General features: G+C 42.3%; 1 protein-coding gene across 22 annotated transcripts in view; it reads left to right on the plus strand.

Annotated features, from left to right (window-relative positions):
* Positions 1-26,876, plus strand: part of MAST4 (microtubule associated serine/threonine kinase family member 4) — a 616,403-nt gene that overhangs the window by 567,872 nt on the left and 21,655 nt on the right. For 17 of the 22 annotated variants that reach the window (XM_086362007.1, XM_086362008.1, XM_086362009.1 and 14 more), the window contains 10 exons: positions 2,938-3,146; positions 4,886-5,024; positions 6,316-6,448; positions 7,416-7,581; positions 9,430-9,531; positions 17,237-17,359; positions 17,564-17,676; positions 19,648-19,775; positions 20,419-20,654; positions 24,884-25,084. In XM_086362007.1, the coding sequence (XP_086218133.1) occupies positions 2,938-3,146; positions 4,886-5,024; positions 6,316-6,448; positions 7,416-7,581; positions 9,430-9,531; positions 17,237-17,359; positions 17,564-17,676; positions 19,648-19,775; positions 20,419-20,654; positions 24,884-25,084 (1,550 nt within the window). The remainder of the gene's footprint in view (positions 1-2,937; positions 3,147-4,885; positions 5,025-6,315; positions 6,449-7,415; positions 7,582-9,429; positions 9,532-17,236; positions 17,360-17,563; positions 17,677-19,647; positions 19,776-20,418; positions 20,655-24,883; positions 25,085-26,876) is intronic. The other 5 variants (XM_086362011.1, XM_086362013.1, XM_086362030.1 and 2 more) reach the window with 1 other exon arrangement.

The following is a 26,876-nucleotide window of genomic DNA, read 5'->3' on the forward strand; positions in this document are numbered from 1 at the left end:
TCATATCTAAGCCAAGGCCAAGTTCTTGTCTGTGCTCCCTTTGAGTATGTCTCTTCTACTATCAGCTTCTAATTAGGAGAAGCGCAAGTGTTTTTGAATCTTTTGTTCTACTCTATCCAATTAGTAATCGGAAAAAGGGGGGAATTGGTCAAAGCGTTTGATTCAGAAAGAATGAGTTAAGTTGGTTAATGAAAAAGTTAGTCAAAGTAGAAAATCGCCAAAAAATGATATGTACTTTAAACATTTTAATTTAACTTAGATATATGTAAATTGACCAGCCTTTTGATGTAAGACCTTTATAAGACAGCGAATATAAACCGTTAAATAGTCATTCTTTGGTATTACCTCCCTTGGATACTAAAATCCACAGATGCTCAAGTCTCTTAAATAAAATGACATCCTCTCATATAGTTTAAATCACCTGTAGACTGCTTATAATACCTAATACAATGTAGTGAAAGTCGCTCAGTTGTGTCTCTCTGCAACCCTATGGAACAGTCCATGGGACTCTCCAGGCCAGAATACTGGAGTGGGTTGCCATTCCCTTCTCCAGGGGATCTTCCCAACCCAGGGATCGAACCCAAGTCTCCCACATTGCAGGCAGATTCTTTACCAGCTGAGCCACGAGGGAAGCCCAATACAATGTAAATGCTTTGTAAATTGTTGTCAGTGTGACAAATTCAAGTTTTGCTTTATCGAGTTCTGGAATTTTTTTTTAATGTTTTCAGTCCTCAGTTGGTTGAATCTAAGGATACACAGAAGACAGGGACATGTAGGGCTGACTGTATTATGTTGTTTGCTTCCCATCTTTAGCTTCTTTATAGGTGAAGCAAAAACTGAAATCAATCTGTGTCTAGATTTGTATTATTTTCTTAACATTTAGAATCTTTTCACTTTACTGAATCGATGGGAATTTAGTTACTCACATTTATCAGTACTTTCCCAAGTATTCCATTCAGTTTTCTTATAAACAAGGATGTTTTCTTTTTTCACACTCACTTTCCATCAGTTTAAATATTTGTTTAAATTAGTCAGTTATGGTATCAAGCCTAGTGAGGAGAACAGGTGTAGGAATAAACCCAGCTGGTGGAAGCCCAAGTGTCTGGGCATCCTGAAGAGGACACCAAGCCCACATGGAAAGCAGGGAGCACCCAGCTGGCCAGCCCCTATGCCAGGTTATTGTACAGTGGAAATAGGAACACCAGGTTATTCCTCCAGTTGGCTGTGTGGAGTGTGGTTCAGACAGCTTGTGTGGTTTTGTGAGTCAAGGGAAAATATGGATATAATGAGAAGACAAAGACAAAGATGTACACATTTGATAGAAAGACGAATTCCTAGTTGAGTGCTTAAGAGGAAGATGTGAACCTTGGTTAAATTGAGATTGAATGTACTTAAGATTTACATCAGTGGATCACTCTGACATTTTGGTGCAGCAGGCATATAGGGTGTCCTGGTCCCCTTTGTGTTCATTTTTTCAGGGACAATGAAAATCACCAGTGGGAAATGAATCTCAGTTAACCCTTTGTTTGGGAAGCATCCTACTGGGTAGAGTTTACTGTGACTAGTAGCTCTTTAGGTAAATTATTCCTTAGTTTATCACTGCGTTTGTTTCAGGACAGCCTCATATAACCTATTATACACTTCTGATGATGATGGCTCTTTAGGTACATTATTAAGTATTTGCACATTGCCTCACCTGAGTTCAGACCTGTTCTCCCTCAATAATGGGATAAATGAGTAACTTGTGAGAAAAGGAGCCTGTCCAAGACAGTTTCCTTATTGCTCATTATTTCCAGCTGGGGTTTGAAAGATCTTCCTCCTGATTACTTCTTTTCTGTACATCATTTGAAGCTCCAAGGAGTCCATTGTCTTTTCCCGGACAGAACTGGTGGTGAGGCTTCTGGCAGAAATTCAATGCAACCTGCTCATTTTAGGGTAAAGTTGCTGGGCACCTCACCTGTGGGTCACGTGCACCAGAAATGCCATATACTCTGGACCCCTTTTCAGTTGAGAAATGCATTTCCTGTTGAAACAGGCATAGGTGTAACTCATGCTGAGCTCTGTAGTGAAGGAATATGCTTCTCTTTGTAGCAGGGTGGGCGGCCCCCTATGACCTATTACACACTTCATATTTATCTAGAAATTTATGTGTGTATGCTAAGTCACTTCAGTCATGTCGAATTCTTTGCAGCCCTACGGACTGTAGCCCTCCAGGCTCCTCTGTCCATGGGATTCTCCAGGCAAGAATACTGCAGTGGGTTGCCATGCCCTTCCCAAGGGATCTTCCCAGCCCAAAGATCGAACCGGCATCTCTTCTGTCTCCTGCATTGGCAAGCGGGTTCTTTACCATTAGCACCACCTAAGAAGCCCTGTAAAAGCTAATGTGAAGTAAATTACTCTCAAGTTGGAAGTCAGCTACATTAAGAAGCAATAATCTATGGTCTCTTTTTGTAGATCTCATGTGTATCATACAGAAAATTATTGCTTTAGTCAGTTGTGAAAAAATGCCTAATAGATATCTAATGCTAGAAAGGCTTTAGCTCAGAATATGTATGTACTTTTTTCGTTGTTTTCCTGTTCTAACTTATATTTTGGATTTCGTTCTATTTATGAAAAAACTGAAAACAACAGCTAGCTATTGGAAAATAGCTCACTCTGGAGACTGTCTGTATCCTTCAGCAGTGAAATGAATTTGATGTCTTATGTGTGACCTGTAACCTTATTGAAAGGATAAAAAAAAAAAATCAATCTAGCCAAAGGACTTTGACCTGAAATTGAATGTTGATAGTTGCCAGCATAGCTAATGTGGGCTGAATCCCAGCTGTCATGTGAACTTAAAAAAAAAAAAAGTGGGTGATCATATCCACCTACATGGCTTACTGTACCCAGAAACCTCTCCTCTTCCTTTGAACCCCAACTCCTTGTGCTCCTTTTCAGGGCAGTCTATTTCGTTCGGCATAAGGAATCCCGGCAGAGGTTTGCCATGAAGAAGATTAACAAACAGAACCTCATCCTCCGAAACCAGATCCAGCAGGCCTTTGTGGAACGGGATATCCTGACTTTTGCAGAAAACCCTTTTGTCGTCAGCATGTACTGCTCCTTTGAGACCAGGCGCCACTTGTGCATGGTCATGGAGTATGTGGAAGGTGAGTCAGCTCTGACACCGCGACCATGGCGCTGATGCCCAAGGCCACTGTCTTTGTGTGGCTGATGTTTTCGGTCCCTGTGCTTCACAATGGTTGTATCCACAGAGGAACCGAGGCTGGGCACTGAGATGGCTGTATTCCCAGTCATTACCTTCTGATAATTGCCTGTCAAGTGCCAGCTCTATTATAACAAAGGGAAAATTAGTGCCATTTGAAAAACAGGTTGTTTTCCTTTTTAAACCGCCTTTCATCCTGAGTACCTCCTCTCAATTGGTCATTAAAGTTAGAATATAGGTGATGGGATTTTTCCTACTTATTTTTATCATGTATCATAAAATCATTCATTACAGTGGATCTTCTTAAGGAATGTATTAAAATATGTCCTTTTCAGTCTATGGTATGAAATTAAAAGTGAGTTAGAAGAAAGATACATTCAAGAAAATCTAACTTCTAAAAAAAGTACAAATCAACTTATTTTCAAAAGCGAAATATGCTCACAGACATAGGAAACAAATTTCTGGTTTTCAAAGCAGAAAGGGGAGGGGGAATAAATTAGGACTATGGGGTTAACAGATATACACCACTATATATAAAATAGATAACAAGGATTTAGTGTATAGCACATGGAACTGTATTCAATATCTTTTAATAACCTATCAATGGAAAGAATCAGAAGCTGGACACCTGAAACTAACAACATTATAAATCAACTACAGTTTAATTTTAAAAAGCTTGTTTTTCTTTTGGAAGCTCATGGTCTGTCTTTTAAATACTCCAAGTAATGTTATTTCCATCAATTTTACATGAAATGTTTTTTGTTTCAGTAGCCATGACTTATTAACATAAATAAAACTGTAAAATGAATAGGTAAGCAAGGGCAAAACAGTTTTCAAAGCATCTGATTTAAGCCCTTGTAATTATTTGAACAGAATCCCAAAACTTTACAATTTGAAGAAACATTAAGTAGCATTTTCATTTTGCAGATGAATGAACTGAAACCCAAGTTTCACTAGATATTTAGTAGTAGATACAAGACAAAAACATAACTTGCATGATTTCTACCCAGTGTTCTTTTCACCACACCAGTACTTTAACTTTTGCTGTGGTTATTTTAACAACAATCATTAATGTTTATCACATGTTTAATATGTGTTGCAGCATCCTGAATTCTTTACCTAGATTACTTCATTTAATCCTCACAATAAAAGGGATGACGTTATTCATATCCTGACATAACAGACAAAAGGACCAAGACCAGTTTGCCCAAGATATCCCCACCTGTAAGAATCAAAGCTGGAATTTGAACTCAGGCAGCCTGATTCCAGAATCCATGTTTTTAAATGGTTTATTATATATTTTTAAATTAATTTATTTATTTTAATTGGAGGCTAATTACTTTACAATATTATAGTGGTTTTTGCCGTACATTGACATGCATCAGCCATGGGTTTTATTATATTTTAAATTGTCACACTGTCCCTAAAACACAGCACTAGTTCTTCAACTTTTTGTTTCACTTCAGGTCAAATCTGCTCCCTCATGAGCAGTGCTTCTTAAATAGAAGTCTGTATTTTCTTCACAGCACATCTTAAGTAGAAACATAATTACCTAACACAGTCTCCACTTATGAGCATGATGGACTTTGTGGCCATTCTGTTTTGAAATTCTGCAGTCTAAACTGGTGGTCTTTTATCCCAGCTGATACAGTACTTGCTAAGTCTTTTTCTTGTGTTTTATAGGGGGTGACTGTGCCACGTTAATGAAGAACATGGGTCCTCTCCCCGTAGATATGGCCAGGATGTACTTTGCTGAGACGGTCCTGGCCTTGGAATATCTACATAATTATGGAATTGTACATAGGGATTTGAAACCAGACAAGTATGTACACTGATGCAATATGTCTATTTTTCACATAATACAAATTTTTGTCTTTAAAAAATTTTAGTGCTGCTTTGCACATTTTAAAATTCTCCCATAATGTTCCCCAAAGTTATTTTTAGCAGCATTTATAATTTTTGTATATTCTTTTTAAAGGCTGTGATGTTTATAATGATAGCTTATAAGAAACAAACAGAAGAGTGTAAAGCCAGGGCTAATTTATATTTTTACATTTTTTATTATGTAAATAATAGGTACATAGAATGCCATGAGTTGTTTTCTGGATAGTTTCTGCATTTAGAATCATATTTAGATAATTCTTTTCTCCTCCAAGATGATATCCTTGTAGAATCTATTCTGTTTTATTCATAATTTATTATTTATTATTTAATTTTTAATCTATGTGGAGTTCATTTTGAGATACAGATTTGAGATACAGATACACTGTTTTCCCACCAAAGTCTAGGTATTCTTGACACCATTTATTAAATGTTTCATGCTTTCTCCACTAATTTGAGATACCTCTAGAAGTATTTTTTCAGGGTGCTGAAAACTTTATGATAAAATTAACTCATGCTCATTTCAGAAGATTTGGGAAGTACAAAAAAAACAATTCATTCACAAAATTACCAAACACAACTATTAGAATTTCAGCATATATCCTTCTGCTAGCTTTATTTTTTTAGACTCCTCCTTTAATTTTTTAAATTATTACAATTTCCTATGCTACTTAAAATGAAAACAAATTCATAAAGCTTTCAAATGTGCATTCTTCGCATGTGTAAGAGATGTAGGTCATGTCCTTAGTGAGTAGAAACTTAAGTTTGAGCCAGAAGTTAAAATCTGAAACAATACTACATTTTTCTTCCAAGTTCTCTATCTCATTTGACTCACAGATTGGTAGCTTATCTTAGTCGCTGACGTGTAACATAGGATTATCAGTAGCCCTTTCTCAGCTATTTTTGTATTCTGAAAATACAAAGATGTCAGAGTTCCATACTTGAATTTTTCTGAGTTGCAAGTTGTAAGTGATGCTGTATGCAGATGCTCCAAGGAAGACGCGCGGGTCCCGACCTCCAGCCCTCCAGTGTGGATTACACTCAGCTGCCAGATACATAGTAATATATTTAACATCTTTGTGTGACTTCATCTCTTTGCAGGCTGGATTTTATAATGAGATTGATACCTATATACTACATAATCTTAAAAACTGTCAGTGGAAGGGAGAAAAGTAAAAACCAAAAACTGAGCTTCAAAGGAGTATTGTCATGTATGTTCTTCTGCTTCACAGTTTGCTGGTCACCTCTATGGGGCACATAAAGCTGACCGATTTTGGATTATCCAAGGTGGGACTCATGAGCATGACTACCAATCTTTATGAGGGTCATATTGAGAAGGATGCCCGAGAGTTCCTGGACAAGCAGGTAAGGTTGCACGCTGCTCAGTTCTAGTAAGTGTTAGACCTGTGGTCGGGTCTGACTCTTTGCAACCCCGTGGACTATAGCCCACCAGGCTTCTCTGTCCATGGAATTTTCCAGGCAGGAATACTGGAGTGGGTTATCATTTCTAATACAAAGTACAGGATTGCCAATGAGATTCAGAACCAAAACTTGACTCGGCTGTCTTCATATTAGCGCTGGGGCTTTAGATGTCTTGATAAGCTTCACATTTAATAAAGTGCAAATTGCTCCCATTTTTCTCCCAGGACCTCTTTGAACTATAGGTCCCTCCACATTCCTCCCCTAGCATTATGCTCTATTAGTAAGACGAATGATGTAATTGCTCACAAGTGAGAGTGTGAGAGAGACAAATGGAAAACTGTTTTTGTAAGGAATTCGGGAGTCTCAGTAGAGTCCTCATGAAACTCATGATGCGTCGTACAATCACGGGTGCTAAGCTCCGAGCCATGGACCGTTTCTCTTTAAGCACGCCTCATTGCCATGTGCCCACAATCTGTTCACTGTACAGTTACTTAAGGTGAACATGTCTCAACCATCAGGCTTTTATGAAGTAACCAGGATGTGAATATATTTCAGTTGTATAAATACTAAAACTCTCTGAGAGTGACAGATGAAAAAAAATGCAATATTATTTTAAATTTCAGGGATTACAAATGTTTTTGCAAAGTAAGTAAAGCTATTCAAATTTGAAATTAGATGTTACACACAGTTTTCTGTTAAAGCAGCATTTTAAGCTTTGCTTTTGTTTGGCATTTAAGTAATTCACTGCCTTTGGTATGATAGACAATGATTTAGAATCACTGGTCTTAAGTTCTTTGTCCATGTGGTCGAGCAGGTGCACTCTAGGCAAAATAATTGATATTGAGCCATCTTGCTCATTTTAATTTGTGTCTAATATTCCAATTATTCTAATATTGCAATCATCTTTCAGGTCTGTGGCACACCTGAATACATTGCACCAGAAGTGATTCTGAGGCAGGGCTACGGGAAGCCAGTGGACTGGTGGGCCATGGGGATTATCCTCTATGAATTTCTGGTTGGATGCGTGCCATTCTTTGGGGACACTCCAGAAGAGCTATTTGGACAAGTCATCAGTGGTAAATATTGTCAGGAGTTATCCCTAGGCTCCCGTTGGGAAGCAGCTTTTTAATATAATTCTGGGGAGTATTACTGTTTTCACTACTAAAATGTTAACCTTTATCAAATGGTTTAGCCAACAAATTAAAAGAACTCACTCATCATAGCATGAAACTGACTTTCACAATCTCAGCGGAGCCATTTGTGTTGGAAATTGATCTGAACAAGTTTTGTTAACGCGGAATTTAGTACTAGCAATGTAACTGATTTTTATGGCGTGCTTTATCTGCAAAAGAAATTGGTGTGGGATTTGCAAATGATTTCACTGCTGTCCAGTCTTCCTTTCCATAATAGGAAAGTTGCACCAGGGAAGAAAAGGTTAATGTGGGTAACATTTGCATAAATGCGGAAAATGGCTATTGGCACAGTGAAGAAATTAGCAAAAATGTAATAAACCCTAAAACAAATGTCTACCAAATAATAAATAATGAGAATGGGGAGGAAGCAAATTTAATCCACAGATTGTTAATGATTTCATTGGTGGTTGTTATGGTGTAATGTTATTTCTTAACAGCTGTTCATCTTTCATTTAAATTCAATAACCTTTAGATCTTAACCTGAAAGCTGACCCTAACTATTGTTATGTGGCTTGTGGCAAAACTAAATGATAATTAAATAGGCCTATTACTACCCTACCTGCTGTTTTTATAAATTTTCCTGAAGCAGAGATCAGAAAGGCCTCTCTTCCTCTGAGTTTGTTAGTCATCACTCACATCTTCACCCACTCTTGTCCCTTCTGGACTGTACTTAGAAGCCCCAACGGTGGAAATAGGGGGATAATTCCTTTCGGTATAAGGAGCCTTTTAATCACAGCATTATTTTCTGTCACTGACTTTGCAAGCCAGGCATCTTTGTAAACTTGAACAAAGTAGATTTGTGAGTTGCCTGCGGTGTATAACCCTTTTATACAATATCTGGGCTCTTTATGGATTTATAACTAGACTGTCTTCTGATATACCAAGGCCTGAGTGGCAAGAGGAATCAACTGTTTAATTAACACAAGCAGCAAATGCTGGCTTTGTTTTCTCAATGCCTTGCGGCTCAGATGCATATTCATGTTTTATTTTCCAAATCAGATTTAAACTGCAGCAGAGGAAGCTAGAGGCAGGCACACACAGAAATAACTCATGTTTTTATTGCATTTCCATGCACACAAGCATGCACACCTGTCTTCAGGCCAACTCCTTGAGAATGTAGAACCTATTCTAATATTTATGGCAGATTTTAAATACTTCCATTACTATGATTTCTTTCGGTTCTTCTTCTTCTTCTTCTCCAGTCTTTAGCATTTTAACCTGTCCTTTGTCTCTGGAAATAGTTATTTCACAAAATTATTTTTTACTCCTCAAAGCAGAAGAACTCTAGAGCTGTGGCCAGATTCTCTACTATCTTAAGTATGATAGTAGAAGAGAAAATTTGACTCCCCATGATCATCCCTGGGTGGGTGATTGCCTTAAACACAGGAGTTTAGAGTTTCCAGTATATTGAGGCCTCTTAATATCGAGAGGACTAATTTGCAGTGTCAGTTCTACCAAAGAAAAATGAATCAAAAGGGTAAATGAGAGACACTCATTTGAAATGTTCTTACGCTGCCTTCTTGAAAGCGGTACTATACGTATCTTATGCAACAGTGCTTCTCAGACTTGACTGATCCTAGGAATCGACTGAAGGAATCAGCTGTGGATTCCGATTCAGCTGGTGGAGTGGGACGTGAAGTTCTGCATTTCTGACTCCTGGGTGTTATCCATACTGTTGGGACGTGGACCATTTGAGCAATACAGTCCATCAACTACTTTTCTTCCTTCTAGATGAGATCAACTGGCCTGAAAAGGATGAGGCTCCACCCCCTGATGCCCAGGATCTGATTACCTTGCTCCTCAGGCAGAATCCCCTGGAGAGACTGGGAACAGGTTAGAGCACATATGTTTTAATTTTGCTAATACGCAGGAAATAATGTCAGTGTGGAGCACTCAGAGGTTTGTATTTTTGGGTTTTTTTTTTGCATGGGAAACATCTGTTGATTGATGCAGAATATGACTACAATACACTATAACAATATTTAAATTTTTTTTCTGATTCAGAGCAGCATGCATGCTATGAGGGTTGGTGGCTGTTGTTTTGTTGTTGTTCTTTTTTGGAAAGCAGAAATTTTTCTTACTTTGTTTCAGTCAGTAAAATTTCTCTGGAAGAAAACTTCAAGGGCAAAGGGCATATGTAACTCTTCTGTCTTGAAAAGCATGAATCTTAAAAATTTGAAACAGAAGGTTAGGAATATGGAGAGTTTTTTTTTCCCCTAGAAGGATTTGACCCAGCAGTTACTATCTACAAGTTTTGAAACAGGTTATCAATACTTGAACTAATTACTAGAAACGAGTGCCTTGGGTTGAGCCATGCTATCCTATCATGGTGATGAGCACCATGGCCCAAGAAAGAGGATTAAAAAACATTAACTTTCAAGATAAAGGAGGTAGTAGATTTATTTCTTGCTGATTATTTTTTCTGACTGTACTACTACCAGTTTTTTGTTTTTTTCCAAACTCCTATTCCTTTTCTTCCTTAATTCTTAATAGACAGAGATTGCAAGACAGTCCTAGCCAACTCCAGTATGTGAATGTACCTAGATGAGTCTACATATTAAATACACATAATGCACACACACATACAGCACACATCACACATACACACTGTATTGATAAAAATTTTCATCAATGACAATTGTTGACTTGCTGGGTTGTTTATTCTGAGCTGTTTCATCCTACCCCATTTTACTAGAAAGATAAGAAAATGCTGATGAGATCATTCTCTCACCCAGTTTTTTCTAGACAGAATCATTTGCAAAAACACCAAATATATATATCTTATATTGTGCTCCACTTTTGCTCAGAGCTTCCTCAGTTGGAGAGCTCTTTTCTTGCTTAAGTATGGAATGCTGTGCTATCCAGAGTTTCTGATGATGCATTAAAACCCATGGACCCAATCTTTATTTTGTAAATAAAGTTTTATTGAATCACAGCAGTGCTGTTCAGTTGCACATTATCTATGGCTGTCTTCATGCTGCTTGGCGGAGTTGAGTAGTCATGACCAACTCCATGGCCCACAAGGCCTAAAACATCTACTGTCTGGCTCTTGGCAGAGAAACCTTGAAGACCCTGCCTTAGAGAATCTAAGAAGCTTTCAATGGAGCTTTTTTTTTTTTTTTTTGGCCACACTACAAGGCTTGTGGAATCTCAGTCCCCCCACCAGGGATTGAACCCAGGTCAATGACAGCAAAAGCCAATGTCCTAACCACTGTACCACCAGGGAATTCCCAAGAAATTTTAAAATCAGAACTCAATTAGGAAAACTAATTTGAGTTGAGTTTTGTACTAGAGTGCCTGCCTGCATGCTAAGTAACGTCAGTCGTGCCCGACTTTGTGACCATATGGACTGTAACCTGCCAGGCTCCTCTGTCCATGGGATTCTCCAGGCAAGAAGACTGGAGTGGGTTGCCATGCCGTCTTCCAGGGGAGCTTCCCTACCCAGGGATCGAACTGCGTCTCTTCCATCTCCTGCATTGGCAGGCAGATTCTTTACCACTGGTGCCACCTGGGAAGGCTTTATGCTAGAGTACCATGTGCTTTTTGCTTTCTTCCATGGGTAAGCGGGCCTTTCACTAGGAAAGGTGATATAATGGAAGGTAAAGGCATAAACTCGGTCGTCAGCTTGCCTGGGTTTAAATCTGAAGTGTGTGATCACGAGCAGGTTGCTTCCCTTTCTGTGCCTCACTCCCTCATCTATAAAGTGGAGCTGATGGAAGGTCTACATCCCAGGATTACTGTGAGGATAAAAGATCATCAACACTGTCTGTTGGGACCAGATGTGACACCGCTGCTGCTGTTGTCATTTTGTATTTTTCTTGCCTGTATAATCCCGTGCTTTCCCCTTTGGCGTATGAGACTCAGGAATGGTGAGGGTGCCCCCACCTTTGAGCTGATGAACTCTTTGAACAGAATTCTTTATCTTTCTTTATCACCCTATTTGGATTTCCTTTTGTCTGAAGTGACTAGCAAACTGGTTATTTCCCTCTGTCTGTGATATACAGTTGGATTTGCTTTATGGTTCAAGAGAGAAGCATAGCTGTCCAAGAATGGGAGTCAAGGCTCTGTGTGGTGCAGAGATTTGAGCGGTGGTTTTACCCACTTGAGTCAAATGTGAGAAGCAGAGGCATTTTAAGATTGCCCTGCAACAATACAAATATCTGTTTGTGTAGTCTAATCAACTGTCCCAGGGAAGTATTGTTCTAAGGTAGAGCTAACAAGGTATAGGAATCATATCAGCACTCCCGCTAAAGAGTTCTCTTCAGTGTCTGTGCGTCACTTTGGAGAGTTTTCCTATTTACTCTGCCCATTTCCCTCTCCTCGGAATGTGTGGACTCTTGATTGACCTTCACTTAGCAAGACAGGGCTATGGATGCTGGTCAGAACATCCACGTCTGTACGTTATTTGCTGCAAGTTATCTTTGCACATTTTCTCCTTGACTGCTGCTTTCAGTCTTTTCAGGGTTTGACAGATTGAGAAACAAATCTTCTAGCAGAAACTTGAAAGAGACTTTAAAGGACCCTGCCCAAGCTCTTAGAGTTGTCAAGAAGAGCTTGCCAAACAGGCAGGTCCAATGTGACGGGTCCCAGTAGGGCCCAGAGAGCGAGTCTGAGAATCCTGCAAGTCTGCCATGCTGCTTCCAATGACAGTGGTGTGGATTTGATGCATATTAAGAGGGCAAAATAATGCACCATGAAATGTGCGAATGCACATTTGCCCGGGAGACTAGAGAGGCTGAGAAAAGGAGTGTGAAGAACATAATGGATGTTTAAGAAAATTTTGTGAAAGGAGAGAAATGCTCAAGGGAGAACACTAGTGCCAAACCCTAACTTGCAATTTGGGACCTTGTTGTACTTGAACTTGACTTTTGAACTTGTAGAATATCGAGAGCAGCTGGGCTCATTGGACTTGAGACCTGCTCAGATGTGACTGACTCCCACCCGTAAGCCAGCTGGGAGGTCGTAAGTCATTTCTTCATTGCCTGGAGTCTCAGTTTCCTAATCTCTGGAAATAAACATGTTACACACCTCACGGGATTATTGTAGGATTGAGTGTGGGTGTGTTGGAGGAGGTGTGTGGTTCCATTAATCTGGTGCATAACAGGAGCTCAAGAAATGGTCCCTTTACCTTTCTGGTGAATTGTTATGGTGAGAGTGACATTTGCATGAGTTCTTGTGTCTGATGATTTGTGTTTGGCTCATAAAGCCACCATCTGTACTATTCCAAGAGGTTGCTGTTCAGTCGCCCAGTCATCTCTGTCTCTCTGTGATCCCATGGACTGTAGTATGCCAGGCCTCCCTATCCCTCACCATCTCCTGGAGTCTGCCCAAGTTCATGTTCATTGTATCGGTGATTCCATCCAGCCATCTCATCCTCTGATGCCCTCTTTTCCCTCTACCCTCAATCTTTCCCAGCATCAGGGACTTTTCCAATGAATCATCTTTTCACATCAGATGACCAAAATACTGGAGCTTCAGCATCAGTCCTTCCACTGAATATTCAGGGTTGATCTCCCTTAAGATTGACTGGTTTGATCTCCTTGCTGTCCAAGGGACTTCCAGGAGTCTTCTCCAGCACCACAGTTCAAAGGCATCAAATCTTTGGCATTCCGCCTTCTTTATGGTCCAGCTCTCACAACTGTACGTGACCACTGAGAAGACTACACAGACCTTCGTCGGCAGAGTAATGTCTCTGCTTTTCAACACACTCTAGGTTTGAGGTTGTGCCGTGTGCTCAGTCGCTCAGTTGTGTCCAACTCGGCGACCCCATGGACTGTAGCCTGCCAGGCTCCTCTGTCCATGGGATTCTCCAGGCAAGAATACTGGAGTGGGTTGCCATGTCCTCTTCCAGGGGATCTTCCCAGCCCAGGGATCGAACTCAGGTCTCCCACATTGCAGGCGGATTCTTTGTCTGAGCCACCAGGGAAGCCCAAGAACACTGGAGTAGGTAGTCCATCCCTTCTCTAGGGATGACTTCCCAACTTCCCGACTCAGGAATTGAACTGGGGTCTCCTGCATTGCAGGTGGATTCTTTACCAGCTGAGCTACCCAGGAAGCCCCAGGTTTGAGGTTGTTAGCCCAGGGTTAATTTTTCTCTGGTATGTCCTTTTGATTCTTTTGTTCCCCCTCTCTCCAGAAGTGCATGAAAAACAGGGCTTAGTGATAAGCAGCTGCTTCTCAGTGGGGCACAGAGGCCAATGGGTGAGACCTGGGCACTGGGTCAGCAGTGGGCTGGGCTCCCTGGGGAGGGCCCATTTGTCATTCTCCATAGAGAGCAAGTGAAGGCTCTCACCAATATGTGTCCCAAGGTGTGGGTCAGGGAGCAAACGCTCTGGATATGGTCAGGAAGTGTCTTTTGAGCCTTTGGGTCCAGAAAACTATGCTTTTCTGGGTAAAGTAGAGTGACCTGGATGTTCCAGGGCTGTCACCTGATGAGGCCCCAAGAGTGGCAGCTGAAGTCATAGTCATTGCTGTACAGTGCTTGGTAGGCCGCTTGGTCGGCCACTAGTTAGGGCCTGACTCTTTGGACCTCAGTGTCACTGGTACAGTGAGGGAATTGAATTGATGCATATTTAAGCCCTTTGATCATCTCCAAGCAAAGATCACTGGAAGAAAATGTCCCTGGCAGATGTGTTTGGGGATGTTTGTTGGGGTAGAAGAGAACCAGGCTGCATGGAGGGCTGGAGTTGGACTAGGCAGAGATGCTGGGGAGCTGGGTGTGTGGCTCCCTTCCCCGATATCCACATGGTAAATCCATTTGAAAGTTGATGCGAGAGAGAGGGCAGGGTAGGATCTCAACTCAACCAGGCCTCCCCTTGCATGGCATGTGGTGCTGTGGCCCTGAGGATGGACTGGTGGTCTTTAGACAGACCTCAGCTCAGCCCCTCTAACCCTTACTCACCGGATGATCTTGACCCGTATAGTTTATTGCGTATTTGCTTTTCACATCCAAAAAATGGAGTTGACAATGCCTACTATGAGGCATTACTTTCAGTGGTTTAATTAAAAGAAGCAAGTTGCCTCTTGTCTCTAGTGCAATACTTGTCAAAGTTGGCCCTCAAATCCCAGCTGCTGATGCTGTTGCTGTTGGGCTCAACAGCAGACTTGAGTATCATGCTGTAAACAAGGGAAAAGCCTACTGAATTCTAGAAAAAGATTATAATCAAATACTTTGTAAAGAACCCATTCTCCCTTTTGGGGGGTGATTTTTTTCACTTGGCGTTTTTCTCTTCATTCCATCATTTTCAAAACATTGGTTTCCCTTGGCTGGTTTGGAGCCCTAGCCAACCTGTTCCTTGTGCTCAAGGGAGGCCCAGTGAGGACAGAACGATGACTTTGAACTTTACAGATGCCTCCCCTGCCCCAAGGTTTTTCATTCAGCTTGCGTTTCTCATCCTGTTCCTTTTGTACCCCACTGAGGACAGGATGAGAAGCATGAGTAACAACTCCATTAAAGAGGCATTTGCAACCCGTGTTGAGGGGCATCTCCTGGTTGGGAGACGGATTAGATCCTGGTACTAGTCTTGTGAGAAGTATCTCTTCCTGAAATTGTTTCAGGATTGAATTTTCCTTACCTCCCCCGTCAACAGTGTGCATGTTGGTGGTAGGATGGGGGTGTGATTCTCATGGCGAGATTTTTATAACATGTGTACCTTCTCTTTACATGGGAGAGTGAAAGTCGCTCAGTCATGTCTGACTCTTTGTAACCCCGTGGACTATACAGTCCATGGAATTCTCTAGGCCAGAATACTGGAGTGGGTAGCCTTACCCTTCTCCAGGGGACCTTCCCAACCCAAGGATCGAATCCAGGTCTCCCACACTGCAGGCAGATTCCTTACCAGCTGAACCACAAAGGAAGCCCAAGAATACTGGAGTGGATAGCCTATCTCTTCTCCAGAGGATCTTCCCAACACAGGAATCGAACCGGGGTCTCCTGCATTGCAGGCGAATTCTTTACCAACTGAGCTATCAGGGAAGAAAGTATGCTATACAGTCCATGGAACTCTCCAGGCCAGAATACTAGAATGGGTAGCCTTTCCCTTCTCCAGGGGATCTTTCCAACCCAGAGATTAAACCCAGCTCTCCCACATTGGTGGGATTCTTTACCAGCCGAGCCACCAGGGAAGTCCCTTTACACGGGGGACAGTGTAATACTTTGATGGGGTCTGCCCTTCAAAATCTCTCTTTAAAATCATAAACTGAATTACAAATATTAATTCAATTCACGGAATTGTCCTATCAGGCTCATTTGGTAAAAAGAAACCTAAAACTTAGGAATTGGGATTGCTTTTAATCACATGTATTATAAATCTATCAAACAAGTTTGCCAGTTTCTTATTTAAGAATCTGTAGGCCATAGAATCTAATTCCTACCAATGTTAATGAACAATCCAATGAAATTGAATGATAACCATTATATATTATCATCTTTATTAAAATCTTACCTTCATACATATGCCTATGGCTGATTCATCTTGATATATGGCAGAAACCAACACAATATTGTAAAACAGTTACCCTCCAATTAAAAATAAAATTTTTGAACTATTTGGAGTTCCAGTAGTTAGAATCTGCCTGCCAATGCAGGGAACACGGGTTTGATTCCTGGTCTGGGAATATTTCACATGCCTGGGTCAGCGACTGAACCTGCATGTCCTAGAGGCCACAGGCCACAACTAGAGAGTGACCCCACTCTCTGCAGCTAGAGAAAGCCTGTGTGCAGCAACAAAGACCCAGCATAGCCTGCTGCTGCTAAGTCGCTTCAGTCGTGTCCGACTCTGTGCGACCCCATAGATGGCAGCCCACCAGGCTCCTCCGTCCCTGGGATTCTCCAGGCAAGAATACTGGAGTGGGTTGCCATTTCCTTCTCCAATGCATGAAAGTGAAAAGTGAAAGTGAAGTCGCTCAGTCGTGTCCAACTCTTAGCGACCCCATGGACTGCAGCCTACCAGGCTCCTCTGTCCATGGGATTTTCCAGGCAAGAGTACTGGAGTGGGTTGCCGTTGCCTTCTCCGCAACATAGCCTAGATATATATAATTTTTAAATATATATAATTTTTAAAAAAGAGAAAAGAGAAATCGATTGTGGTAGGTATTCCCCCCCCCAAAAAAAAAACACTTACCTCCAGAGGAATTAATGCCATTACCACGTTTTATACCTTCTTAGAATTTTAGGGGGGTGGTAAGCAGCAAGTCTGCTTTGGGCCAGTGTGTGTCCATGTCCCCAGGTTCAGCATAATGGGATTTTAAGTGGCCGTGTCATTAACCTTTGAAAAATGGAGGAAGTCATGGAAAAATTAACAAAGAAAAACTGTGCCATAGCAACTGCTGTTAGCAAAATCAAATCCCCTGCTGATAAATTATGGGAAAATTTTTGGAGCTTTGGGTTGTAGCATGAAAAAGATTTCCCTGATTTCTTTAATTCTCTCTTGATAATTTTTTTTTTTTTCTGTTGTTCTTAAAAACTGATGCTTACCTTTGTTGGGAGGATAACTGAACACTTTTCCCTCTGTTCTTTCCCTCCACTCCCTACCCTAAGGTGGTGCGTATGAAGTCAAACAGCATCGATTCTTCCGTTGCTTAGACTGGAACAGTTTGCTGAGACAGAAGGCAGAATTCATTCCCCAACTGGAATCTGAAGACGACACAAGTTATTTTGATAGTATGTGCATTATCTGACATAAAACATTATTTGGCCTTTTCTTTGTGGAAAATCAGCTCTGTTTTTGATAGGTACCTTTCAGTCCTGAACCCATGAGTTCTGAAACATAATGTTGCCTTGATAGAGAAACTCATAATTAAAATAGCTAAGTTAAAAGCTGAAATTCTGAGTAATTGAAACTGCTTTCCAAACCTTTTCCTGCAGCTCGGTCAGAGAAGTACCATCATATGGAGACTGAGGAAGAAGATGACACGAATGATGAAGACTTTAATGTGGAAATAAGGCAGTTTTCCTCATGTTCACATAGGTTTTCTAAGGTAAGTGAAATATGGCATAAGAGGGTCTCTCTTAGAGAATTTCCTACTGGTCAGATTTGTTGTTGTTTAATTGCTAAATTGTGTCGAACTCTTTGTGACCTCGTAAACTGTAGCCCGCCAGGCTCCTCTGTCCATGGAATTTCCCAGGCAAGAATATTGGAGTGGGTTACTATTTCCTCCTCCAAGGGATCTTCCCGACCCAGGAATCGAACCCACATCTCTTGCCCTGGCAGGAGGATTCTTTACCATTGAGCCACCAGGGAAGCCCGCGGGTCAGATAGTTGGTACCTTAAATACCTTTACAAGATTGTGAAAACCACCTGTGCTGTTGCGGAGCTTGGAGTCTCTTTTAGGGAGAGAAAAGAGTGACCCCACCATTTTGATAAACCAGCATTCCTACCCCCATGCAGTGGTATATTTCTCTGTTTCCAGCTCCACAGATTAATACCCTTTTTCTTGGAGACAGAGACTTGAGCTCACGGTTTTTCTTTGGGGAGTATCTGATACCTGGTCTAGCTCTTGCTGGGCCATGGAGGCATCTCCCACTGCTTTTATAAGAAGAACTTTAAGCTCATTGTGTGCAGAGCCCTCTTCTAGTATCCCACGGATACAACACAAAGGAGAAGGCTTAGTGCTCGATATAAGCCCAGACTCTTGGAGACAGTTGATTGTGAAATGAGACAATCTCTTAATCAATGATAGAAAGGGTAAGATATATTAAAGGGGCAGTAGGCCAGCCAAGCTAGAATTTTAGAAATAGATAAAAATCAATGTTGGAGAAAGGTGCTTTTTGACTGGTAGTGGGAAGATTTAAAAGACAAACAAACCAAAGACGCACCTGATAGTCCTGAGATAAGCAGGGCCCTGGGAAGACAGAAATGAACCTACAGGGCACCCTAACTTCATTTTGCTATCTTCACTCAAGATATGTTTTCTGTTGCCATGGCATTTTGCATCATTATTGTGCAGCTTTTCTATAGCAGTGAGTGATTTGAGGGTGTTCCGTAGCTTTTTCTAAGTGACTACCCAGAGTGCTCTCAGATTGGCCGACACTGCCCTCCCTGGGTACAGGAATGACACAGAGAGGTAGGGATTTCCCTGGAGGGGAGGCCCAGGTCTAGAGCAGAGCCAGGAAAGAAGCTGATGACAGTTCAGGCTCTCCTGGTGCCTGTTCTCTGGCCCGTCAAAGCCATCCCCTACGCTGCTCCCTCTCTGCTCTCTCCTGCTCTTTCGCTACCTTCCTCCTAATCCCAGGAGACTATAGGAGCTATAAGGGCCATCCCCATGAGACCAGCAGTTGGCTGGCTTGGGTGTAGCGAGTGCTTCCTGGGTTGGACTCTCAGCTCTCTGTTTCTGCTTCCATGTTGCTGGTGATACAGCAGAGACCTCAGTTTGCTTAAGCTATGATCCCCTTCAGAAATCCCAGTATCAATACATGAGGCTGCCTGTTGGTATATGTGATTTATAAGCCAAACAAATACCTCACCAAGTACACACTGCATCTCCCCCCAGTGGGTCTTGAAACAGGTAATTTATTTTTCTCTTCCCTCTCAATTCCAATTCGTTTTTCTACTTCCTGCACCTGACTGGGGGCCATTCAATCTTTTTCTCTGTGATTTTCTTTTTCTGATTGGCTTCATGGTTAAATGTAATCTAATGCGTGCATTGATCCCAGGCCTGGAAACCCCAATGCATCTATGGATTTTGTTTGCAGATACAAAGTCCATAGTGAGATATGGTGAGAATGTGATGAATTCATAGCTCCCCACTCCAAAAGGAAATAAAATTGTACAATTGGCCACTCACCTCAGGACTCAAGTAAATAGCATTGGAAAGTACCTTCTGAATACATGGCCCCATTTCAAACCTTAGTCAAACTCTCAGGTTGTTCTCCCAGGACTTTTTTTTTTTTTTTCTTCTGACAATCCCTTTCAAGAAGATATTAATAAGTACTGATTCTTCGCCTTGCAGGTCTTCAGCAGTATGGATCGAGGTACTCAGAATTCAGGAGAAGAGAAGGAAGACCCTGGGGACAAAACTAAAAGCACAACGTTGCCATCCACGGAAACACTAAGCTGGAGTTCAGAGTATTCTGAAATGTATGTGAAATGCTTGTTAAGAAGCATTGTAAACAGTAGCTACCAGGGCAGTGGTTCTTAAACACGAGCATGCATCCAAATCTCCTGGAGGGCCAGTGGAAGCAAAGTGCTGACCCAGGAGGTCTGAGATGAGGGCTGAGAATGCATATTTCTCTTTTCCTTTTTTAAAAAATACAATTGTATATCCTTTTACATTTTTTTCATGTATTTGTTTTTAACTGAGCTGGGTCTTTGCTGCTGCATGGGCTTCCTCTAGCTGCCCTGAGAGGGGGCTGCTCTCTGGTTGCAGTGCACGGGCTCACTAGTTGTGACGTGTGGGCTCTGCGTGTGCTCAGTACTTGTGGTGCATGGGCTAGTTGCTCCACAGCATATCAGATCTTCCCAGGGATCAGACCCATTTCCCCTGCATTGGCAGGTGGATTCTTACCACTGGACCACAAGGGAAGCCCCAAGAGTGTGCTTCTGACCGGTTCCTGGGGATACCTCTGGTCTGGCACAGTTTAGAAGTCACTGCCCTCAACATGTGTTGGTTAGGCTATCTCAGTTCCATTTTTACCTGTTTTATTTTTGTTCCCTAAAATTCACCTTGCACACAATTTCCTAGTGTCTATAGCTATATGACTTTGTTTTGTGTTTAATTAAGGCAACAGTTATCCACATCCAACTCTTCAGACACTGAAAGCAACAGACATAGACGCGGTGTTGGGCTGCTTCCCAAGCTGGCTGTTTCAGCAGAGGCAGAACACGACGGGGCCGCTCCCCGCCCCAGAGAGCTACACGAGGAGCCGGAAAAGCCAGCCCTGCCTGCTGCAGAGAGTGCTCAGGAGGAGCCCGAGGTCACTACCCCGGCCAGCACCATCAGCAGCTCCACTCTGTCAGGTAAGGCCATGGGCTGGCCCCTTCCATCCCAGCATCGCCCGCCAAGCTGACAAGTGACTGCGGTGCTCGGACAGGCAGTGATGGTGGGTGTTTTGTGTTGCTAGACTCTCTTACAGCCCCACTCCTTAGGGTTGGGCGGTGGACTCCTCAGAGCTGAGATCAGACATCTCAGCCCTCTCCTTAGTGCATGGCTGTACGGCCAGTCTTTCTTGCTTCACCTGAAGCCTTCACGTCCTCTGATGGGTTTCAGCGGCGCCCTTGGATGGTCTTCAGAAGTAGAAGTAGGGGAGCTTGTTCTTCATTGTGGAGGCAAAGGCACAGCACGGGTCTTGTGGAGCTGCATCTAACTCAAAGTGATGAGTAAGCAACCCTGTCAGACAGTCAGCAGGACCCTCAATAGCGTCTTAAATCACCACCTATACAGTGTAAGCCAGTTTTCCCTTCAATGTTCAGATGGGTAGCTGTTTCCTTGAAGGAGCTGGTTTTTGTTGTGGGGCCATGTTATACCCAGTCACCGAATAGTCTCCACTCTAAACCCTCAGTCATTGCAGCAAAATTCTCATGCCATGAGGTTCACAGATTGAAAGGGGAGAGGGGAGTCAGAAATATCAACACAGTTCAAACTGATATCTTGTGTGGCTATGAAACCACTCCACTGCACACAAGTTTCCAGCCTCTAGGTAACTGGTGAAGACACTTCTGAGACACAGTGTGGTGTGTGGGAAGCAGTCCAGGGGGTTAGGCCTTTCCTGGGAGAACTCTTTTTGATGTTACTTTTGTGGGAAGTAAACCTTCCTGACCAGAAGAGCAGTGTCTCCACAGGTTTTTAGAATGCCTATGTATCATGGCAGAGAAGGCAATGGCACCCCACTCCAGTACTCTTGCCTGGAAAATCCCATGGACGGAGGAGCCTGGTAGGCTTCAGTCCATGGGGTCGCTAGGAGTTGGATACGACTGAGCAACTTCACTTTCACTTTTCACTTTCACACATTGGAGAAGGAAATGGCAACCCACTCCAGTATTCTTGGCTGGAGAATCCCAGGAATGGGGGAGCCTGGTGGGCTGCCGTCTATGGGGTCGCACAGAGTCGGACACAACCGAAGCGACTTAGCAGCAGCAGCAGCAATGTATCATGGATACTTGCGGCCCTTAATCACAGAGGTGTCCTCATTAAATGATTGGACTTACTCTTCCCTCAGAGCAAGCCCTTGAGGTGCATTTCAGATGTTATTTGGTTTATAAAAATGTTATTCATAGCACATCCTTCCACAGAGCAATATGCATTTATGCTTTCAAAAAATAAATATATGGGTATGGCTTAAGGTTGCTATAATAAATGTTTTCATTAAGCCATATCCAGGATGCTATATTGATAACCATGAATGATTATCGTGAAATTTTTTTTAACTAACTGAATATTCAGTGTATAATTTTGTTTTGTTTTGAATCATTTCAAAATAACAGCTTTTACAAACAGGGTTTATTTCCGCCTCACTAAAAGGTCTGGTTCTGCAGAACTTCATGTGAGCTGATAGTTGATCATGGGGAAAAATAATGTTGGGTTTTTCCCTTCTCTCTTTTCCTCTCAGTTCTGTTTCCATGTGGGATAATTCCACATGTCCTAACTTGGTAGAGCCAAGATAGTAGCAATGAAGAAGTGTGTGAAAACAAACTAGTAGCCTAGGATTCCTGTTCATCTTGGTATCGAATCAAATGTGGATATGTCAAGTGCTTTATATTTCTGGTTACTAAGTTCTCATGTGTTTCTTAGTTTATTATTTACTCTGAATAGGGCTGCCTCTATTTCACATGTATTCTTAATATGATGAATTGTTTATGATCTCTTGGACTCTTCTGCCTGCTGACTCTCAGACAGTTATAAGGGAGGGGGAGGGGAATGGTGTCTAAGCATTTGATTGATTACTTTCATAATTAAAAAAAAAATCTGTCTCTGTCCTGCCATGCGTTTTGATTAATAGATTCAAACCACCTTTCTCTCTGTCTCCCTCAGACACACACTAAAAATAATCAAAGACCTTGGGGGCCGTACAGAATGGAGAGATGAGCTGGTTTGCTCCTCGCCAAGGGTGATTAGGAAATCTGAAAACCGTGACTGTAGTAAAATTAAATTTGTTGATTTTTATATTGCTCCACCATCAAAAAGAAAGAAGCCGTGACATTTACAGAACATTAAAGGGACATTATCCACCCTTGGCAGGAAAGACTCACGCGTTTATATGCAGTGCTATGAAACGAGATGGCAGAGGCAAGCAGGGGGATGATAGAAGACACGCACTCCAGCACTGAGAGAAGCCCAGCTTTGTATGTGTTTCCTTCTCTCGACTACAATGTATTTGAATCAGTGAGAAGCAAAAGTCTTGAAAATTTAGGTTAGTGCTCGAACGCATCTGGCAAATTATTCATCGTGAAGAGATTCAGCTTTCCAGTGCATACTTGTCAATGATCCCATCCAAACCAAACTAGAAGGGAGGAGTGAGCGTGTAACGTATCCCAGAGCAAGCTGAAGGTTTTTGAGGTGAGATTTGATTCGTGAAGCAGGTTTTGTCTAGTCCCTCAGCAGTTGATTTCTTAATTTAGAGTGAATAGGATAGATACACTGTTAAATGGGGTTGAGTTTGGCATATACAAGTGGAAAGAGGGTTGTTATTTGCCTTGAGATTATCTTCTTTAGTAGATATTTGCTATGAGCAAATCAGCTCATCTCTCTATTCTGTACGGCCCCCAAGGTCAGATGGGTGTCACACAGACGACTGGGAATCTTCTCCCGTGCCTACAGCGCCTGCAGCGCCTGGGTGGCCATGGACTGCGCGGTTCTCAAGCCCCACTGTCCCGGGTCCTAGGCTCCCCTTAGCGTGGACCACGCCTGTGGGGTCATGCCACCTCTGTGAACTAGGACTGTGTCTAGCACTGCAACAGCAATGTGAGTTAAATCCAATTAAGCCTCTTTTCTAGGCAAAGAATGTCATGGTCAGCACTTTACGATGTGCTGGCTGGTCTTCCAAAGGATCATTTATAATGGTATTCAGTTCTCTCTGTGGATTGCATATCTTAATGTGATGATAGTGCTGATGATTTTTAAAGCACAGGGGGCTTCTAGTATAGCATTTAGAAAGAAAAGGGAGATAAGCATTGTTTTTTCTGGACAGACAAATATGTATTATCAGTGATAAGGAAAAAGAAAGGAAAAAAAACCCAAAAAACTGATAGACCGTGAAAGAAAGAATAGGAGAAACGGAAAGAGATGGTCATGTTACTTGTTTTTCACTATGTCACTGCTGACAAGAGAGAGCTGTCTTCACACTGGGCCTGTGCACTTACCAGACTGGGATCAGTGACATATTCTCTTACATTACTCTGCTGAGGGAAGTCCTAATTTTTTAACTTAAAAAAACCCTTCCGGTTTATATTCAGGGTAATAAAATTAAAAATAAAGAAGGCATGTGGCTGGCCTAGAGGGGGACAGATCTTCTCACTGGTCCAGGAATTTCAGGACAGGTCAGCATATGTCTGTGTCAAGACTAAAGCCAAGAAGACGTAGTGAGCCATTGGGTAATGCCGCGGGTAGTGAAGGAAACTCTTGGTCTTGGCTTGTGAAATTTACAAGGAGCTTAGAATGAAAGGAGGTGTGGGAGGTCAAAGGTGACACTTTAGGCACTTTTATGTAAGTTACATCCTGAGCCTAGTGTGAGATGAGTCTTGGAAAGATGGTAGTAGATGACAGGGGCATAAGTCTCTATGAAGTGACTGAATGATGTCCACTTAGCAAAAACCGGTATTAACTGCCTTGCTAATGCTGATCACTAGTATCATAGGATGATCGTGGTACGCTGTGGGCGGTCATGGGGTTCGTAAAGTGACGTTTGGTTCATGGCCTTTCACAGTGGGGTCAGGAGGAGGAATTGTCTATTAAAGTTGTAAATGATTCTAAAACGCAATTGTTCTTCTAGTTAAATGGAGTCAACTAAGAATTAATGGACCTGTGTACAACGAGAATGGAATCTGGATGGACAGCTCTTTCATTCTCTCTCCTCCAACTCACCTTTCTCGAACCAGTCACTTGATTTCCATGTTTGCCTGACACCACGTGGACTCATGCGCCACACGGGCCTCTGTTTCCCCGTGTTCGTCCTTCCCTCTCTCTCCTCCCTCCTCCCCAGCTCTCCTATCCCAAATTCTCCTGAAATGTTTATCCCTTCTTCTTTGCACAGTTGGCAGTTTTTCAGAGCACTTGGATCAGATAAATGGACGGAGCGAGTGTGTGGACAGTACAGACAATGCCTCCAAGCCCTCCAGTGAGCCCGCCTCTCACATGGCTCGGCAGCGCTTAGAAAGCACAGAGAAACAGAAAGCCTCGGGGAAAGTCACAAAGTCCCTTTCTGCCAGTGCCCTGTCCCTCATGATCCCAGGAGGTAGAGACATCGACTCGCATGAAACTGTGTGGCTTGTGCATGTGCCCCCCGCTCCCTGGCATGCTGGCTGAGATGCAAGACTGCTTGAACCAGTAATGGGTGGTGCCCTGGCACAGCCCTCTGAGTGACTCCCTGGAGGGCCTTCAGGGCTCCCAGAAAACAAACGTGACTTACCCCTTCGCACTTCTTTCAGCAGCAGGAGATGAGGCAGGATCCCTTCCCACAAAGGCTTATTTCTTTTGTTTTCTTTCTTTTTCCTTTCTCCCCTCCCCAAGTTAAGTGATAAATTTCCCTCTTCTGAATAATTTTTCTTCCCTAGACCGTGCATCATTTATATCCTTTACAGAGCTGTTTACAGCATCTGTGTCAGAAAGCTAAGTATAGTTTTTCTCATCTAATTAATGAGGAAATCAATACAGAGAACATACGTTTTTCATTTCTGGGGATGCAGAGTGTATCACAGACAGCACTGAAATTACAAGTTTTACCAGCCTTGTCTGTTGGGTTATGCTTCCTCCTACTGGTAGCCTGGTCATTTTCTGCCTTATATTTAAAAAACTGGGCTTAATTATGATTTTGTTGAATTGCGGTATTTTTCGACAACCTAGTTTTGCCTCTACTAATCACAAAGTCTGGTGTAATTTCACTGGCTGAGATGAAAATATACACACTGGTGCTTGTGACTTATCACTCAGATGACAGACAGTAAGAGAATGGAAGCGGCAGTCAAATTATATTGCAGATGGCTTGAAGTTGGAAGAATACAGACCATGTATAAAAGGGATTGTTTACATTTTTGAAATTTCAGATTTGTGCAGAAAGAAATGTTCATTGAGGGGGTAGTGCTCACTGTAGCATGCTCTGTTTTCTGGGAGATGTCCGTATAGCACCTTAAAACAAACACCCTAGTCTGAATGACTATTCACAAGCACAAGGCAATGGCTCCAGTGTGGTCAGTAAGTGGAATGTGGTCCAGTCCACTTTGAGAGCTGGTGAGAAAGCCCACCTCTTGGTGAGCGTGGGTCAGTTATTCAGTTTGGGGAGGTGAGGAAAGATGTATTGAGGAGAAGAGTCAGGGGCATGGCTTTCTTAGCAGTTTGGAGCTGTGTGTCCGCTCAGCCTTCTTCCTGCCTTTGCATGTTTTGAAGTTCCCTGCCCATCAGCGTGGGTCTGTTCAGCTGGCCTTTGGATGAGACAGAAGGTAGCCAGGAAAAAAGTGTCAAGATGCCACATGAAGTCAGAGTGAAAGAGCCTGGACATTGATACATTTAGCTAATTGTTCTCCTTTGGACACATGTAAGATTCTTGCCTGGATAATCCCATGGACAGAGGAGCCTGGCAGACTTCCTGGTTCATGGGGTCGGAAACAGTCGGACATGACTGAGCACGCACACATCCCAAGAGTTACAACAGAAGATAGTCTGGATACTTTGAGCTTGCTGTGGCCACAGTGTTACTCACTGCACCCCGGGAGTCTTCAATAGCACTGGCCTTTCGTAGCCTGGCCCTTACTGAGCTCAGATTTCAACCACAGCATCTTGTTGTAGATTATTCTTTTTCATACACAACACACACACAGGTGTGCGTGCACAATTTCATATGACCAGTTAGGATTTGTTTAGATTCACATAGATGAAACAGTGACAAGAACCATAAAGAAAACGTGTGTTTGTTCATAAAACAAGGAAAACAGGATAGAATTGATGTTGAAGAATATGAAGTGAGTTTGTCTTAAAATTTCTCTATCCACCTGCATTATCCTCTCAGAAACCTTGCTGGAACTGCAGGTACT

The sequence above is a fragment of the Bos grunniens genome, chromosome 20 (genome assembly GCF_055505025.1).
Source record: "Bos grunniens cultivar Pamir isolate PY7600 chromosome 20, Bosgru_T2T1.0, whole genome shotgun sequence".
Taxonomy (NCBI): Eukaryota; Metazoa; Chordata; class Mammalia; order Artiodactyla; family Bovidae; genus Bos; species Bos grunniens.